Source organism: Scyliorhinus canicula, chromosome 25, assembly GCF_902713615.1.
Source record: "Scyliorhinus canicula chromosome 25, sScyCan1.1, whole genome shotgun sequence".
NCBI classification, from domain to species: Eukaryota; Metazoa; Chordata; class Chondrichthyes; order Carcharhiniformes; family Scyliorhinidae; genus Scyliorhinus; species Scyliorhinus canicula.
Genome location: NC_052170.1, coordinates 6,988,002 through 7,001,801, shown reverse-complemented (window position 1 = coordinate 7,001,801; position 13,800 = coordinate 6,988,002). Strand labels below are relative to the sequence as shown.

The window sequence follows — 13,800 nt, the reverse complement described above, 5'->3', positions numbered from 1 at the left end:
GAAAACGATGTTCAAAATGCTCAAAGCTCAACTACTTTGCATCTCAATGCACGTCCACAGCAATTTTTCACAATCCAGCTATGAAGCAACAACAAATCACTATTTGCGACATTGATAAGATGGAACATAAAGAATCAAGGAAAGATTTTACAGAAGATGAAGATTTTTTCTCCTTAGAAAATACTTTCTTTGTGGACATAATAAATACAGAAGATGAACTTCAAGGTGAATTTCAATCAGCAACGAAGGTTCATCAGCAAATAAATCAAGTTGAATACAACAGTGAGTGGACCACAACAGTGCCATTCAATGATGTACTGATACTCTTCAAACTTGTCTCTGGTGCTTCAGCAAACTTGATGACTAGCAAAGACCTCGCATCAATCCAAGGGGAACACGAGATGATACCCGCAGCATGCAAGTTAAAAGATTATACTGGCAACCAAATAGTTTCCAACGGTTCATACCATTTAAAAGTGGTCAAGACACTGACCACCGTTATGGTGGCCATCTTGCTGCGCACCAACTGACCACCCACCTCAGCCCCTGGCTCTACATAGTGACACCGGCCATATGGGTGCGCCCACCTCTGCACCCCCCCCCCCCCCACCACACACCGCTCCCCCGTGCCTCAAATTCACTACCCAACTGGCCGCCACCCATCAGCGGACCACCCAAGGCCACACCCACAGCAGCCCACTGCGAGGGCAGTGCCAGCTAAAGGTATCCCTGGGTGTTAGGGCCAGAGGTTCCTATGCTGCTGACTACCAATGGAAGATGGGTGAGGGTGTAGGGCAGGGGCACCATGCGAGGTGAGGGGGCAGAGCCGGCACTACCAATCGGGGCCACCGTGTAGCCCGTTGAACCGGTTGGGCAGAGGGGGTTCGCACCATGCTAACATGTTGGCCTTTCACCCTTGACAGACAATGCCTTTTGGAGTTCGCCCAGCATTGGTGGCTGCCCTACTGGTTGCCGCAGCTCTATGGGTTGCCCTGCAGCTGCCGCCCGAAGAGGAGGTGGAAGCTGCAGCAGCGGAGTGGGCAGCAGAGGGGCAGGGGGCAGCCGGCCAGGCTGGAGAGCTGGCTGCCCAACAGGCCGAGGAGGGGGATGTGCCAAGGAGGTGCTGGATGAGGCCTAGTGTGTACTGGTGGAGCCTGACATTTGAGGACCTACTGAACCAGGCATGCTGTTGAAGACTCCGGCTGAGCAGAGAGAAAGTGTGGCACATTACCAGACTTGCCTTTAGGGACAACACTCATTACCTACCCATACCCTGCATGGTAGCACAGTGGTTAGCACTGTTGCTTCACAGTGCCAGCGTCCCAGGTTCGATTCCCGTCTTGGGTCACTGTCTGTGCAGAGTCTGCATGTTCTCCCCGTGTCTGCGTGGGTTTCCTCCGGGTGCTCCGGTTTCCACCCACAAGTCCCGAAAGACGTGGTTGTTAGGTGAATTGGACATTGTGAATTCTCCCTCAGTGTACCCGAACAGGCGTCGGAGTGTTGTTATGGGCCAGGGTGTATATAACACCAAAGTGTATTATGGAGTTCACCTGACCCACAACTTTCAGTAGATTTTGATTATCACAGATTATCACAGAATTTACAATGCAGAAGGAGACCATTCGGCCCATCGAGTCTGCACCGGCTCTTGGAAAGAGCACCCTACCCAAGGTCAACACCTCCACCCTATCCCCATAACCCAGTAACCCCACCCAACACTAAGGGCAATTTTGGACACTATGGGCAATTTATCACGGCCAATCCACCTAACCTGCACATCTTTGGACTGTGGGAGGAAACCGGAGCACCCGGAGGAAACCCACGCACACACGGGGAGGATGTGCAGACTCCGCACAGACAGTGACCCAAGCCGGAATCGAACCTGGGACACTTGAGCTGTGAAGCAATTGTGCTATCCACAATGCTACCGAGGAGCACAAGGGCCCACTTTCCAGGTGTTATGCAACAGAGATATTAAGTATTTTTAAAAAAACAATGTTTATTCCATGAATACAGTTAACATTTTATAACCACACAGTAAACATCTTATCAACCACCAACACAAATACCCCCTCCGCAAAGATACAGTACTCTATCGATAACCCTTAATAACTTTCCTAACAACATCCATAAGCCAAACACCCTTTTTTCCTACAAAAGAGTAGGTTTGAATTCCTTACAGAAAACAGGTATTACTTTGAAATTATCAAGTGGTCTGGAGACATTCTTTAGCATGCAGAGAGAGAGAGAGAGGCCAAAAATACACCTTCTTTGTTTGAATGCAGCTCCCAACTGAAAACAAAATCAAAAAACTCAGAGCCGCAAAGCAGCTTCGAGCTCAAAACAAAAGTAAAAGACAGAATCACAGCCCAGCTCCACCCACACAGTGACATCACTGCAGCCATTTGATAAAACACACTTTTCTTAAAGGGACCCTCACATGACAGTGTGGTGACTAGGGGCTTTTCGCAGTAACGTAATTGCAGTATTGATGGAAGCCTACTTGTGACAATAAAGATTATTATATTAAATGGTTTGTATTATCTTGAATATAGGTTAATAGTTAGCAGTCAAACAAAGGGTAGCAAGAGTTCAGTAGTTGATTTCACAAATAAATGACAATTATAGTCAAGGTGTTCACAGTATTGGTCAAGAAGTATTCAATCAAAATATATTTTTCCTTTTCTTACTCAGCGTTGTCACAAAGGAGGTATCTGGTTATCTTAAAGACTCAATTACTACTTGGGAAATACAAGCCGTCAGTGTGTCATCACAGAAAGGTAAGTGATTTTCAGCTTAGTCATTTTTGGAAAGTGCCTTTGTACAATGTGACTTGCTGTAAGCTTGTCGTAGTCATGTGACCTCTGTTGTGATCTTTCTTGTCTAAAGACTTGAGAGCAGAAGCCATTTGATCCACCATTTGGAACATGGGGTGGAATCCTCCCATTTTGAGACTAAGTGCCACGGTGGGTAAGTGCCACGGTGGGTAAGTGCCATGGTGGAGGTGGGAACACGGCCGGTGGGAATACACGCCACATCTTCCTGTGCCAACCTCATTAATAATACATGTGGGCATTTCCGCCGTATTTCGTGACAGGGCAGGCCTGGGTGGCACGTAGTCCACCGTATTGCCTGGGTGCCATATTGAAAAGGTATCCAACGTCACTGACCCAGTATTGAAGAAAGATGGTGGATCCCCTGAAAATGAAGGCAGATCATTCTCTGGGAGTCTCCGTTGGCTGACAGCAAAATCGCGAAACGCGATTGGACGGAGAATCAGTACCAACGCCAAAATCGTGACGGGCGCCGACTGGTCGCCAAATCACAATTCTCCACCGCCTCGACAGCAGCATCAATGCAGTTCGGATCGGCCTGACCCAGTAATTCCCCGTGGCCTGCTCATACTCCGCCTCCGTATGGCGGTTCACTTGTGCTTTTAAAAATCGTGAAACCGGCGTACCCCTGGAGCATACCCCTGTCAAGGGCAGCACCAGCCGACTGTACCCCTGCACCAGGGCCAGGGGCCTCCACAGTGCCAGGCAATGCTTGGGCTAGGGATGCGGAGATTGGTGGACATACGGGAGCGGAGCCCGTAGTGCCAACCTGTGCCATGTAGCCCAGGAGACCTGATTGGGCACGTGGGTATGCAGCATGCTAACATGTTGGCCTTTCACCCCCTGCAGACAATGGATACTGGAATTCAGCAATGGTGGCCTTGCTGCTAGCCCTGGGGGATGTCCTGTGCCATACGAGCTGGCACTACTCGAGAGGAAGAAGCTGCAGCAGCGGAGCGTGCAGCAGCAGAACAGGTGGCAACCGCCCAGATAGACAGCCAGTCGCCCTACAGGCCGAGGAGGTGGAGGTTCCAAGAAGGCGCCACATGAGGCCTCGTGTGTACCGGCAGTGCCCATCATTTGCCAGCCTGCGAGACCGGGCATGCCGAAGACAGTGCGACATATCTGCCAGATCACAGCACACCTGGCACCGTGGGGGTTTGATGGGAGGACACCCTCTCCTGGTGACCATCAAGGTGATGGTCACCCTGAACTTTTACTCCCTTCCAGGCACCAAGTGGGATCTATCCGGAATCTCAGGTGGCTCAATACATCCACTTCAATCTGGACAGGGCCCACCAGGATGCCCGGGCAGCAGGGTTCACCGCCATCGCCGGGATTCCCCAGATCCACGAGATGTTCGACGGGATGCTAGTCCCCCGATGAGTATCTGCGGATGACAGGCCACTCGACACAAACTAAAAGGGGTTTCACTTGATTAACGTACAGCTGACATGTGACCATCAGCTGCGCTTCACACACATATGCACCCGATACACGGGCAGTGTGCTCGATGCCATCTTCCTGGCACATTCGACGATTCCTGTCGTGTCGGGGTGACCCCCCGGCTGGTGGGGCTGGGCCCGGCATGACAGGGGTTAATAATATTATTGTTACAAGTAGGCTTACATCAACCCTCACCCTAACCCGACATTAACACCGCAATGACGTTACTGTGAAAATTCCCATCATTCATGTCCAAGGTCTGCCTGGGCCCCATGTCCTGCCCCTCCCCCAGCTTCCTACTCGTTAGACGAGACCTAGGGTTCCTCCTCCTCCTCCAGCATGCCGCCCCTCTGCTGCGCGATGTCGTGGAGGAGGCAGCACGTGGCCACAATGCGGGCCACCCATACTGGAGGGCCCCTGCAGAGCGGTGAAGGCACTCGAACAGCAGCTTCAAAAGGCCGAAGCATCGCTCGGTCAAGCTCTTAGTTGCAGCATTGGCTTCGCTGTAGCGGGTCTCGGTGTTGGTCTGTGGCCTCTGGTTAGGTGTCATCAGCTACAACTTCAGTGGATCAAACTGGGTGAAACGGTAGCACAGTGGTTAATATTGTTGTTTCACAGCTCCAGCGTCCCAGATTCGATTCCCGGCTTGGGTCACTGTCTGTGCGGAGTCTGCACGTTCTCCCCGTGTCTGCGTGGGTTTCCTCCGGGTGCTCCCACAAGTCCTGAAAGACGTGCTTGTTAGGTAATTTGGACATTCTGAATTCTCCCTGTGTACTCGAACAGGCGCCGGAATGTGGTGACTCGGGGCTTTTCACAGTAACTTCATTGAAGCCTACTTGTGACAATAAGCGATTTTCATTTCATTTTCAGTGCTAACCACTTTGCCACCGTGCTGCCCTAGGACAAGAAACACCTTCCACTAACGTTAAACATTTCGGGATGACAACACCAGTGTTGAGGTGCTATGATGTTAATGATGAGGTCACCCTGAAGTGCGATGCACTAAGCAAGGAGCACCCCTCATGCAGCAAAAACAACCATTTGCATCTCATGTTAACGTAAAATGAACAATGCTATGCTCAGATTGAGAAAGAATGTCTGGGCACTGTCTTTGCTTGTGAGCATTTTAAACAGCACCTATTTGAAAGAGACAAAGTGATGCAAGAGGTCTGACCACAAGCCGCTTCATAGCATCTTTTGCAAACCACTTTTACCGATTTCGAAGTGTGTGCCAAGGATGCTTTGTTTGCAGAGATACCATTTGGATGTGAATCACTGCTGTCAGAAGTCAATGATGCGAGCTCAGAGTGTGAAATCGGATGGACTTAAAGAGAAGCAACATCATGACATGTTGATCAGCCCGGCAGAGATTGAGAGCTGGATTCTCTGTCCCGGGATGGCCAGAATGTGTTTCCCTATGGGACAGAGAATGAGGAGTTGGAGCAAAATCAGGATTAATGGCCAGCGCCGAATGACCGATTTGCATCTATTTAGTCAGCTCGCCGCCCGATGCGCCCTCTCATGTCCCCATGGCCAGGAATCATGTGGGCATGGTTCACTTATTGTCTCTCGTATCGTGGCCCTGGTGTGGTGGACCTCTCGTTGGGCCAAGGGGGCAACCCTTGCCCCCCCCGACCCACCGCGGGGTCCACAACACCAGGCCAAGATGGTAGAAACCATCCGAGTCCCAACCCCCCTCCCCCCCAACATTGCAAATCGGCTCTGACCCACCACCCCTCTCACACTGCACAGCAGCTCCTTCCCTCACCTCCCAGCAGCTCCCAACCCCTGGATTGCATGTGTGCCCCCCTCACCCCTAAGTACGGGGTGTCCCAACCTGCCACCCTCCCCCCACCCCAGGATCCTCCCCACCCCAGGATCCATGTAATAGGGAAACCTCCCACAAGGACCCCAGAGATAGGCAGACCCCCACAGGGAATCCCTGACTAAAAGGATCCCCTCAGGGAACCGCTGACTAAAGAGATTCCCTGACTAAATGAGCCCCCCAGAGAACCATTGACCACATCAAAAAGATGTAAGTGCACTAAGTACATTCCAATCACTCAAGTGTGTTAATACATTACACTGATCTCCCTTGCTGACCAGAAAGACCGTACGGTATATCTGTCACATCATGGCCCACCTGGAGCTATGGGGGTATAGGGGAGGACATCTGCTTCTGCTTCCTGTAAAGGTGCTCCTGGACTTTTATACCACGACCTTCTTCCAGGCGCCGAAAGGGGTTCTGTCAGGGATATTACAGACCTCCGTGCACAGATACATCTACACCACAACGGTGGCCCTGTATGCCTGGGTGGTGCAATACGTCAAACTGAATATGGACCGAGCCCAACAAGGTTGCCCAGGCAGTTGAGATTGGCGCCATCACCAGGGTACCCTAGGTGCAGGGGGTGATTAAAGCAATGCATGTTCCCCTACGAGTCCCACCGCATGAGCGGTGCACTTCACAAACTGGTGTGTGACCAACAGCTGCACATCATGCACGTCTGTGCCCGATATCCATGCAGCATGCACAACGCTTTCATCCTGGCCCACTCTACGGTACCTGACGCCTATGAGGCGCTCTCCCAGGTGAGGGGTTGTCTCCTTGGCAACAGGGGTTATATCATGACGGTTGACACCTATCCGGAGGTCACAGACCAACGCGGAAACCCGTTACAACGCTGCCCATGCCGCGACCAGGGGCAGGATCAAGCGGTGCATCGACGTCCTGAGGATACGGATCAGGTGCCTGGACCTCTCTGGAGGGGCCCTCCAGTATAGCCACAGGAGAGTCTCACACACCTTGGTGGCCTGCTGCACCCTCCACAACATTGCGCAGCAGAAGTGCGACATGCTGGAGTGGGAGAATGAACGCCAGGCTTTGATGAGGAGGAGGGCCAGGATGGGCAGGGAATTGGGTTCGGGAAGGCTCAGGAGATCGCACAATGTGCACGCCTGGGCTGCCATGCATGGAACAATGTAATCGCCAACCGGGGCCTGGCCAGTGGTGGCTCAAAGACCCACCACCCACTCTTCCCCCCAGGCCCTTTGTACCAGTCCACTCTTTAGAATTGTTCCAGTTTATACATATTACCTCTCCCTCTCCCATCTTCCAAAATGCATAATTTCACACTGTTGGGGGGGGGGGGGGAATAGCCCATCAGGGGAAAACAACAGCCGCCAGTACAGTGGCACCACAACTGGTTCTGTTGCTCAGCAGGGGAGGGCAAAGTGCAGGAGGGCGATAATTATTGCGGACTCTAAAGTAAGGGGCCCAGATAGGCACTTCTGTGTACGTGAAAGAGACTCCAGGATGATATGTTGCCTCCATGGTGCCAGGGTCAAGAATGTCTCTGAATGAACACAGGGAATCCTGAAGGGGGAAGGTGAACAGCCAGAGGTCGTGGTACACATAGGTACTAATGACATAGGGAGGAAGAGTGATGAGGTCCTGCAGAAGGAGTTCAGGTAGTTAGGCAGTAAACTAAAAAGAAGGACCCCTGGGGTTGTAATCTCAAAATCACTCCCTGTATCACTCGCATGCCAGTGAGGCTAGAAATAGGATAGAGCTGCTAAACACGTGGGTAAGCTGGTAGCGTAGAGGGAGGGTTTCAGATTTCTGGACAAGGGCAGGTGGGACCTGTACAAGAGGATGGGTTGCATCGAAACAGGAGTAGCACTGATATACTGGCTGGGAGGTTTGTGAGAGTCACTTGGAAGGAATTAAATTAATATGGCAGGAGGTGGGAACCAGAGGGTTAGCTTAGAAGGTGTCATAACTGAAGGAGAAATAGGGAACAAAAACAAGAGAACAACATCACCCTCAGGCAGAGCAAAAAAGGTGACAAGTGTGAGAAAGGAGGTGATCAATGCAGGATTGAGGGTGTTGTACCTAAATGAATGCAGTATACGGAACAAGGTAAATGAGCTTGTTGCACCCATTGAAATTGGCCGGTACGATGTTGTGGGCATCACAGAGATGTGGCTGCAAGGGGATCAGGGCTGGGATCTAAATATACAAAGATATGTGTCCTATCGAAAGGACAGGCAGATGGGCAAAGGGGTTAGTAAGGAATTAAGTTAAATTGATAGCAAGGAGCGATATAGAATCAGAAGGCATAGAATCTCTGTGGGTAGAGTTGAGAAATTGCAACGGTTAAAAGACCCTGATGGGAGTTATGTACAGGCCTAGTAGTCGTCAGGATGTGGGGCAGAAAATAAATCAGGAGATAGAAAAGGCGTGTAAGAAAGGCAATATTACAATAATCATGGGGGACTTCGATATACAAGTAGACTAGGAAAATCATGTTGGTAATGGATCCTAAGAAAAGGAATTTGTGGAATTTGTAACGGAGCATACTAGGAAACAGGCAATTCTGGATTTGGTGATGTATAATGAGGCAGACTTGATTAGGGAACTTAAGGTGAAGGAACCCTTAGGGAGCAGTAACCACAAAATGATAGACTTTACCCTGCAGCTTGAGAGGGAGAAGCTGGAATCAGGTGTAACGGTATTGCAATTAAATAAGGGTAACTAAAAAGACATGAGGGAGGAGCTGGCCAGAGTTAATTGGAAAAGGAGCCGAGCAGGGAAGACAGTGGAACAGCAATGGCAGGAGGTTTGGGGGTTTATTTGGGAGGCACAACAGAAATTCATCCCAAGGAGGAGGAAACATGCTAAGGGGAGGACGAGCCGTCCATGGTTTACGAGGGAAGTCAAGGACAGCAAAAAAGCAATACAAAAAGCATACGAAGTGGCGAAGATTAGTGGGAAGCCAGAGGATTGGGAAGCCTTTAAAAGCGAGCAGAGGACAACTAAAAAAACAATAAGGGGGGAGAAGATGAAGTCTGAGTGCAAGCTAGCTAGTAATATAAAAGAAGACAGGAAGAGTTTTTTTCAATATATAAAAGGTAAGAGAGAGGCAAAAATAGACATTGGACCACTGGAAAACATGGCTGGAGAAGTAATAATAGGAAACAAAGAAAAGGCAGAGGAACTGAATAGTTACTGTGCATCAGTCTTCATGGTTGAAGACACCAGTGGGATGCCAGAGCTCCAGGAGAATCAGGGGACAGAGGTGAGTGCAGAGGCCATCACTAAGGAGAAGGTTCTGGGAAAACTGAAAAGTCTGAAAGTGGTTAATCACCTGGACCGGATGGGCTACACCCCAGGTTTCTAAAAGAGATAGCTGAGGAGATTGTGGAGGCATTGGTGATGATCTTTCAGGAATCACCGGAGGCAGGAAGGGTCCCAGAGGACTGGAAAGTGGCTAATGTAACACCACTGTTTAAGAAAGGAGGGAGGCAGAAGACAGGAAATTATAGGCCGGTTAGCCTGACTTCGGTCATTGGTAAGATTTTAGAGTCCATAATTAAAGATGAGATTGTGGATTACTTGGAAGTGCATTATAAAATAGGACTGAGTTAGCACAGCTTCATGAAGGGGAGGTCATGTCTGACAAATCTGTTAGAATTCTTTGAGGTAACAAGGAAGTTAGACAAAGGAGAACCAGTGGATGTGATTTATTTAGATTTCCAGAAGGCAAGGTGCGGTAGAGGAGACTGTTAAATAAGTTAAGAGCCCATGGTGTTAAGGGTGATCTGGTTGAATTGTGGAGCAGACTCGAGCAACTGAATGACTACTCCTATTCCTTATGTTCTTATGTACAAAGTTTTAAATTAAAATTGTGACGCCTTTTCCTAATTATGATGGTACTTTCCTGCAGGAATATGTGTTGCTCAGCCTTTTGAGCTCGTAGTGCAGAAGGATTTTTTCATTGACCTTCGACTTCCATATTCTGTCATCCGCAATGAACAAGTGGAAATTAGAGCAATCCTGTACAATTATGATGAAGATGAAATTCAGGTAATTTTGGCAATGTATTTATCTCCTCAAAGAAGATTACCACTCATTTGAGGAATGCAGACAGTGCTGGTAAGGTGAGCTACCTTCTTGAGCACGACTGGGTGACTTCAGACGGCAGATAAACGTCAATTATGCTGCTAGGGTCTGCAGTCACAAACAGGCCAGGCAGCATATGGATGTGAGTTTCTGTCCCTATATTAGTGAACCAATTTGATTTTTATGACAATCTGTCAATTTCATGGTCAGCATATCTGGTACTAGTTTTTTTACTCCAAATTTAATTAATTGAATTTAAATTGTCCAGCTGCCATGATTTGAAATTAATGCGACCCAAGGTAAATAAGGTACATTTCCCGGAGCTACCAACCTTGGCTGCAATTGGAGACTATTAACTTTTCAAAAAAATCTTTCTATTCACCATATTTTCATCATTTTCACCATGCAAACAGAAAAGGAAAAAGAAGAAAACAACAAGAAAACAGCCCCCCCCCCCCATTTTATACCCTAAAACACCGATTCGCAGTTTAAAAAAAAAATACAAACAACAAACAAAGCCCTCCTTAGCGTTCAACGGCAACCAACTCCTGAAGGTGCATGATAAACATGATAAACAAACACCTTAATTATAGGACGCCCTCCTTCGCACCCCTCTCCACCCCCACCAACTCAAACCTCACCTTCTCCAGTCAAAAATTCCAGCAGGTCTCCTCACCACGCCGAGGCAAAGGGTGGAGAAGCTGACCCCCACCCCAACAGGACCCGCACACGAGCAATCACGGAGGTGAAGGCTAAAACATCAGCCCCCTCACCTGCCTGCAATTTGAGCCGGTCCGACACCGCATTAACGGCCACTTGTGGACACGGCTCCAAAACCATATGCAGCATCCCTGAGATGGTGTTAAACACCTCCCTCCAATCCCTTTCCAGCTTTGGGCAGGACCAAAACACATGCACATGGTTTGCGGGGCCCCTCCCACATCGCTCGCAGACATCACGCACCCCCTCAAAGAGCCGGCTCATCCTCGCCTTTGTGAGGTGCGCCCTGTACATGGCCTTCAATTGTATCAGCTCCAACCTCGCACATGAGGTTGAGGCATTCATCCTTCACAGCACCTCACACCGCAGACTATCTTCCATCGCCTCCCCCAGCTCTTCCTCCCAATTCACCTTAACCCCCTCCATTGACACCCTATCTTCCTCCCGAAACCTCCCATAAATTACCCGTACCACCCCTTTCTTCAACCCCTCAACTGACAGTACCACCTCCAGCAGCGATGGGGCAGGCGCTATCAAGAAGGCTCGCAAAATCTCAGACCTTTAGGTACCTGAACCCTCCCTCCTGAGCCAACGCTGAGCTCCTCCAAACTCGCAATTAGTACCCCCAGGAACAGATCTTTCATTACCTTAATCTCTCTCTTCCCTTCTCTGAAACCTCGCATCCAGCCTCCCGGGCTCGAACCTATCATTCCCCCTAATCGGCATCCCCTCTGACCCGGCCCCCAGCTTAAATTGCTGTTTAAACTACCTCCAGATCTTCAAAGTTTCCATTACCACTGGAAACACCAAATACTTGCCCAGGGCTATTGGGAGCGGCGCCGTTGCCACCACCCTCAACCCAGACCCCTACACGAGCCCTTCTCTATCTAACCCACCGGGTCACCCCCCCCCCCCCCCCCCCCCCCTCCTTTTTGTGGCTGGTTTAGCACACTGGGCTAAATCGCTGGCTTTTAAAGCAGACCAAGGCAGGCCAGCAGCACGGTTTGATTCCCGTAACAGCCTCCCCGAACAGGCGCCGGAATGTGGCGACGAGGGGCTTTTCACAGTAACTTCATTGCAATGTAAACCAACTTGTGATAATAAAGATTATAAAAAATATTAAATACTCGCTCATATCTAGGTTCAATTTATACCCCAAGAGTGATCCGAATCCTTGGAGCAGCTCCATTATATTCCCCAATGACATGCTCGGCTCTGAGATATACAGTAGCAAATTGTCAGCGTACAAGGATATCCTATGTTCCATTCCGCCCCACCCCCTCCCTATCCCCCCTCCACAACCCCAAGCTCCTTAGAGCGATGGCCAGCGACTCTAGAGCCAATGCAAACAGCAGGGGTTAGGGTTAGTGGGGAAAAATACCCCAATTCATATTATTGGTACGAACACTCACCATCGGCTCCCTATACCGCAGCCGTACCCATGCAACAAACCTCAGCCCGATCCCAAATCTTTCCAAGACCGCCATCGGATAACCCCACTCGACCCGATCAAAAACCTTCTCCGCATCCAGTGCCACCACCACCTCCATGTCCTTTCCATCCGTCAGTGACATCATCACATTTAACAACCTTTTAATATTCGAGAACCCTGCCTGATCATCAGCACCTTTGCATCCACATTTAATAGGGATATGGGCCTGTACAACCCACACTCCACTGGGTCCTTATCCTTTTTTAATAGCAAGGAAATCAAAGCTATTCACCATTCCCACCATCAGCAGTGCCAACTTGTCCTTAAACTTCTTATAATATTCCACTGGGAACCCAGCCGGTCCTGTTGCCTTCCCTTACTGTCTCCTCCCAATTGCCTCTTCCACCTCCTGCTGTCCCATCGGCCCTCCAGCCCTGCCCTTTGTTCCTCCCCCAATCTTGGATACTCCAACCCATCCAGGAACCCCCTCATCCCCCGCTCCTCTCCTGGCGGCTCCGACCTATACAACTTCTCATAGAACTCCTCAAAAATGTTACTAATCTGCTCTGGAGCCCTCACTAGCTTCCTAGTCTTATCCGGTACCTGGACTACTTCCCTCATCGCCGCCTCCCTCTGGAGCTGGCCGACCACCATATTTCCCCCTCCCCCCTCACCCGTCTCAATTGGCACACCGCCTTGCTGTGAACAGCCAATCAAACTTTGCCTGAAGCTCCTTCCTTCTGTCCAAGAGGGCCTGGGTTCCGGGTCCCCGCGTACCTCCTATCCACCTCCAACATCTCCTCTATCAACGTTTGGCACTCCTTCCTCTCCTCTTTGTCCACCTTAGCCTGAAATAAGTTCACCTCCCCCCCCTCACTACTGCCTTCAAAGCCTCCCAAACTACCGCCTGCAAAACTTTCCCTGTGGAATTAAGTCCCACACATTCCTCAATTACCTGCCCAATCTTATCCCAAAAACTCCGGTCCCCCAACAATCGCACATCCATTCTCCACCCTGGTCTCTGGGCCATCCCCTTCTCCAAAGCACATCCACCCAATGCAGCGCATGGCCCGAAATCACTATTGCTGAATACTCCGACCCTTTGACCCAAGCCAATAACACTTTCCCCACCATGAAAAAGTCTATTCTCTAATCTGCTTTGTGTACCGGGGAGAAAACCGAGTCCTCCCACTCCCTCAGGTGCAGGAACCTGCACGGATCCACTCCTCCCATCTCTCTCATGAGCCCAGCCAATGCTCATTGTGACCGATGAGCCCTGTCCAGTTCATGCTGGGAGGGTTCTTCCCTCTCCCCAGCCAGCATCTTTGCGGAGTCATCAGTCGACCGCCACCAGCTCCTGCATTTCTCCCATCATGTCTCATCATGCATCACCTCCATATACTTGGCAAACTGTTTTTCGAACTCCCCAGCCATCACCTCGGACATCTTCTCTACTGAGAAGG

General features: G+C 50.0%; 1 protein-coding gene across 1 annotated transcript in view; it reads left to right on the top strand.

Moving 5' to 3' along the window:
* The window catches only part of LOC119957048 (complement C3-like), a 166,552-nt gene that overhangs the window by 73,991 nt on the left and 78,761 nt on the right, over positions 1–13,800 (top strand). Inside the window, exons 19-20 of the mRNA XM_038784654.1 lie at positions 2,695–2,780; positions 10,010–10,149. Of these exons, the coding sequence (XP_038640582.1) occupies positions 2,695–2,780; positions 10,010–10,149 (226 nt within the window). The remainder of the gene's footprint in view (positions 1–2,694; positions 2,781–10,009; positions 10,150–13,800) is intronic.